Source organism: Delphinapterus leucas, chromosome 12 (assembly GCF_059928025.1).
Source record: "Delphinapterus leucas isolate spDelLeu-1000000601 "Yukka" chromosome 12, BTC_Dleu_Yukka2, whole genome shotgun sequence".
NCBI lineage: Eukaryota > Metazoa > Chordata > Mammalia > Artiodactyla > Monodontidae > Delphinapterus > Delphinapterus leucas.
This window is the reverse complement of record NC_143140.1, coordinates 78,768,849-78,773,610: the sequence shown is the minus strand read 5'-3', so window position 1 is coordinate 78,773,610 and position 4,762 is coordinate 78,768,849. Positions and strand designations below refer to the sequence as shown.

At 54.6% G+C, this 4,762-nt stretch overlaps 1 protein-coding gene across 1 annotated transcript; it reads right to left on the bottom strand.

The window, feature by feature from the left end:
- Positions 1-2,491: 2,491 nt before the first annotated feature.
- On the bottom strand, positions 2,492-3,476 carry SAMD5 (sterile alpha motif domain containing 5). Its single transcript, XM_022558851.2, has one exon. It carries the CDS (start codon positions 3,406-3,408, stop codon positions 2,725-2,727), a length of 684 nt encoding a protein of 227 aa, XP_022414559.2. The 5' UTR covers positions 3,409-3,476; the 3' UTR covers positions 2,492-2,724.
- Positions 3,477-4,762: the final 1,286 nt, after the last annotated feature.

Here is a 4,762-nt window from a genome sequence, read left to right as displayed (position 1 = left end):
CTATAAAGGAGACGTGAGGCCTCTCTAACAAGCAGAATTCCAAATGCACAGAATGAACACTGTGTTCTGATCATGACAGAGCCAAGGAATCTGGAGAAATTAAAAAGTGGATCACACTTTAAAGAAGAGTCCTGGGCTTCCCTGGTGGCGCAGTGGTTAAGAATCCGCCTGCCAATGCAGGGGACACGGGTTCAAGCTGTGGTCCGGGAAGATCCCACATGCCGCAGAGCAACTAAGCCCACAACTACTTGTGCACCACAACTACTGAGCCTGTGCTCTAGAGCCCGTGAGGCACAACTACTGAAGCCCGCGTGCCTAGAGCCCGGGCTCCGCAACAAGAGAAGCCACCGCAATAAGAAGCCCGCGCACCACAACGAAGAGTAGCCCCTGCTCGCTGCAGCTAGAGAAAGCCCGTGTGCAGCAACAAAGACCCAATGCAGCCAAAAATAAATAAATTAATTAATTAATTTAAAAAAAAGAGTCCTAACACCGTTGCAGAAAACAACTTCTTAGAGCATTTAAAATCCAAAATTTAAGAAGCAATGCATACGTAGGCAACAAATTCAGAAAAACCAACATGATCTGGCACTATACATGTGCATGCTCAGTTTGGGGTACATTAATTGTATTTTAGTTTCTATTTCAGTGTGTGTTTTTCTTGTAACAAATGCATGAAGTGACAGAATTTTTTTTACACTTAAATTCGTCAGCTCCATTTTTTTGGTCCCCACTTGGAACATCGATGAAGGAGGTACACAAACACTTCTGGCCCCATTTTATTCTTCATCACTTTGAGAAATTACATATGTGTAGAAAGTGAATGAGGGTATATTTTTACTATCAAACATTATTGTTATGGGATTTATATAGAAGTTGACAGAAAGTATTATTTACAAAAGTAAATAGTACTACAATGTAAGTCGAAATTTTCTTCGATAAATTGCACTTACTCAAATGCACTACTACCATCTCACACACTGATCTAGGCAGGAATGCGCAGTCCAAAGCCAATGCCCAGACATTCATGTCCTTAGAACCCTCTTCCACTTATCCTTTTCAGCTTCTGACTTTGATATCGAGGCCTTTTTAAGCATCAGAATCAAAATGTGTTACATCATCCCCACCTGCTGCCCACACTCTCCTCTACCCACCCAGCCCCGTACCCAGCTCTTCTGAAGAAGCAGCAAGCCCTAGTGATATGAACTTGTACCCGGCATCCCTTTCTGGCCAGGACTTGACCTCTGCCCTCACCAGGTGCCCAGGAGCTCACACCCTCTCAGCCTAAGCCCGCCTCACTTCCCAGGATGTAATCACAAAAGTCTGACTGGCCTTGAACTCCTTTGACCTGCCATCTCCAGGAACGAGCCTTTATTTTACACTGATGTCAGAGTCACTGTATACACACTACACGTATCTCCACCTCTACCTGCCTGGGAAAACTGTTCTCCCCTTCATCGCCCTGTTTGGGGCACATAGCAGAAACACAGTCAGAGTGGGTAACTGGAACATGTGTTTAACTTGAGGCAAACTGTCCTCCGGACTTGCCCTCTTTATATAGCTCATACAAAACAAATTTATACTCTTAAGCAGGTTATCTCAGTTGCCTGTCTTACAAGATAACCTATGGATAATATTAAACCTTCTATTCTCATCTACCCTAGATATTTTTATCTACTTTTTACAAAGTTTTCTCTTGAACTTCCTTAAATCCAGACGTTATGACCGTAACTTAGGACTATATAGCAACGCAAGTGCCCTAGACAAGCACACAACATTTGGATTATCCGCACACAACATTTGGATTACCCGCATGTCTCTGCTGCGGTGCTGTGTCTACTCCCCTCCAGCTACAGCATCCTTGCCACCATTCTCCGCTGGGTTTCTCTCTATGTCTTGACTTTCCCGCTGAGGTGCTCCTTTTCCTGGGCAACTCCAGGCAAGCTTGAGGATTACATATACTGTTTACTTCTCCCTTTCAAGTCAGGACCCTCTACCTGGATGGCTGCAGAAGCCTGAACTGAACAGACTCAGCTGGTGGCCGAGCTCTTGTAAGAAATTAAGACTTTCTGTAGTTAATTATTAAAGGCCCAAATCCACAGTTCAGCCTTCCTCACAGATCAGCTGCCATACTTTCCCAGCTTCTCCCCAGGGAAGTCCTCACTGGTGACGGAAAATCTCACTTCCTTGTGCTGTGCTCTCCTTTCCTACATGAGAATCCACTCAGGCTTTCTAGAAGTCACAGCTGTACCTGCTTCATCTAATCTGGATTAATAATCAACCAAACCGGTGACCCAGCACAGAAGTCAGCAGCACGCCCTCAGTGACCCCATTACCACCAATGTCCTTAGCACCCATTACCTCCCTATACTTAAGCTGAAGGAACTTATCCCAAGCGGACTGACTTGTGTTTTGTTAACTTTTCCCCTAGACTGCTCATGTCAATCGTTCACTTTTCAAATCTGCAGCTGGGATTTGACTTTATGGAATTGAGAGCAACAGGGCATCATTTCTCACTCTTTGAAGGAAAGGGTCGGCCAATTTCCCTTGGGAGCTTCTCAAAAAGGTGAGAAAAAGAAAGGTCGAGAACAATGTGGGTTTTAACCAGTCTTCTGGTACCTTCAGACCCAAACACTCCCACGGAGGGTATCATGACTGTCCTGTGCTCCTGGAGAAGCACCGCGCACCCAGTTCCTGACCGAGACTACGCGGACACTTGGTCCTAGTTTAGAAGTAACACCTGGGTGAGGGATCCTGTCTTATCAACCGTTGGTGGCACCGGGAAGCAAGGAATAAAAAGCGAACACAGAAAGAACCCAGAAGAGAATCCCAAATACCCAGAGCCTCCTCGTCTCCCGTCGTTTCCTGGCAAAAGCGGGCTGCCAAGCCTGGGCAGGAGCGGCCGGGCCGCGTCCCTCCCGCCGCGCGCCCACGCCGCCTCCTTACCTTGCGGGAGTACGGGGGCTTGCTCAGGTGGATGCCGTCGCGGACGAGCTTATCCCTGATCATGATCTTCAGCTTCAGTTTCGGGTAGCTCTCCAGCTCCCTGCCGCGAGGGGCGGTCGTCAGGCTGCGGGGGTCCCCGCGAGGGCCCTGGGCCTGGCCGCCGCAAGGCTCCCCCCGGCGGCGAGTGGGGACGGCGACCGCTGGCGGCCCGGGTGGCGCGGGCGGCGGCTGCGGCTCCAGCGTGAAGTAGAGGCCGGCGGCGGCGGCGTCCTGCTCCCGCAGCCGGCGCACGGCCTCCAGGATGCGACGCCGGTGCGCGGGCGCCAGCACCCCGATGGCGTCCAGGTCCGGGTCCCCGATCTGCTTGCACACCTCCAGGTCATCGTAGCCGTTATCCACGAAGGACTCCGCGTACTGCGGGAGCTGCAGCGCTTTCAGCCACTCGTAAACTATGTTGGTGCACATGGTGGGACTGGAACCCCCGCCGGCAAACAGCGTCCCAGCGCCCGAGCGGCACGGGCGGCACCAGTTCTGAGAACTTTTAATCCTCTCCTCCAAAGGGAAAGAAAAAATCTCAGTGAAGTTTTCCTTTTAAAGAAAAGGATAGGGCCGGAGATAGAAAGCCATCAGAAGCCTGAAGAGGGAGAAGCGGAAAAGCTGCAAAGTGAATTCCCCAAGCAGCCTGGAGCTCGCACGCACTGGCGGCTGGGGGAGCCGCTCCGCGCCGCCCCTAGATTCTCCGCCGCCGCCGCCGGCGCCTAGGGGAGGGGCGCGCGAGGGGGCGGAGGCGGGCGGGGCCCGGGCACACCCCTCGGACCCGCGCGGGGTCAGCGGCGCGTCGCGCCGCCCAGGACTTTCCGCAGCCCGGACCGTCCTGGGGCTGCGCGCCGCATCTCAGTTTCTGGCCGCCGCCGTTGGCGTCTGAACGCGCGCCCCACGCTGCGGAGGCAGCTCCTCGGCGCAGATCCGCGGCCGCCCAGGAGCGCCTCGTCTTCGCGAGTGCGAGTCACTGTCGTCCTCCTAGCGGAGAGGGGGTGTCTCTCCTAAACTGCCGGGCCCCCGCGGATGCCTTGGATTGCTTTTCACATTTGTTTTTAATCCGCTTTCTCTAGCTCGTGGAAATCTCTGCGCTCACTTCTTACCGAACCTCTCTGGCTGCAGCCTGCGCGCTCGCCGGTCGCCCACGGGCACTTCCCCAGACTGGGAGAGGCTGGGAGGTCAAGTTTCCCTTCTCCTTTCCCGATCCGCGTTGGATTCCCCTTGCTCGGAGCCCGCGCGCAAGGCCGGAGCCCGGCGTTCTGGCTTCTCCCAGGGACGGCCGCTCGGCGCCCGGCCGCGGCGCTTTGGCTCGGCGGCTGGGCGCGACGCGGGGACCGCCCGTTTCAGCCGGCGCTGCGTGCGGCCCCTCCTCGCTGCAGCTGGGCACTCTGGGCGGCGGGAGAGGCTGGTGCTTCTGCCTGGCTCTCCCTTCCTAGGCCCCCGGGTCTGCGAAAGTTTGGAACGGGTTGTACGAAATTTCCCCTCGGCTGGCGCATTCCCTGCCGCCCCGCACCCCCCACCCCGGCGACTTTCTGTCGGGTCCTCTCACTCTCGTCTCCACTGTGCTTTCTTTCCGGTCCCCCCCCACACACACACCCAGCATTCTGCCCTGCCTCTTCGGGTGCTCTGCCCCCCAGGGATGACACTTCGAGGCGTTCAGTCCAGGAGCCTGGGGAGCAGAGCTTACGCCTCCCGCCCCGGGATCGCGTGGACATCCATACACCAGCACCCAGCTCGCGTTAGAGGAGACGCACCAACCTCCGCCCGCCACACTTTCTCT

What these genes read in the sequence shown, in the direction of transcription:
- SAMD5 (XM_022558851.2), bottom strand. Translation starts at nt 3,408, where the DNA reads ATGTGCACCAACATAGTTTACGAGTGGCTGAAAGCGCTGCAGCTCCCG.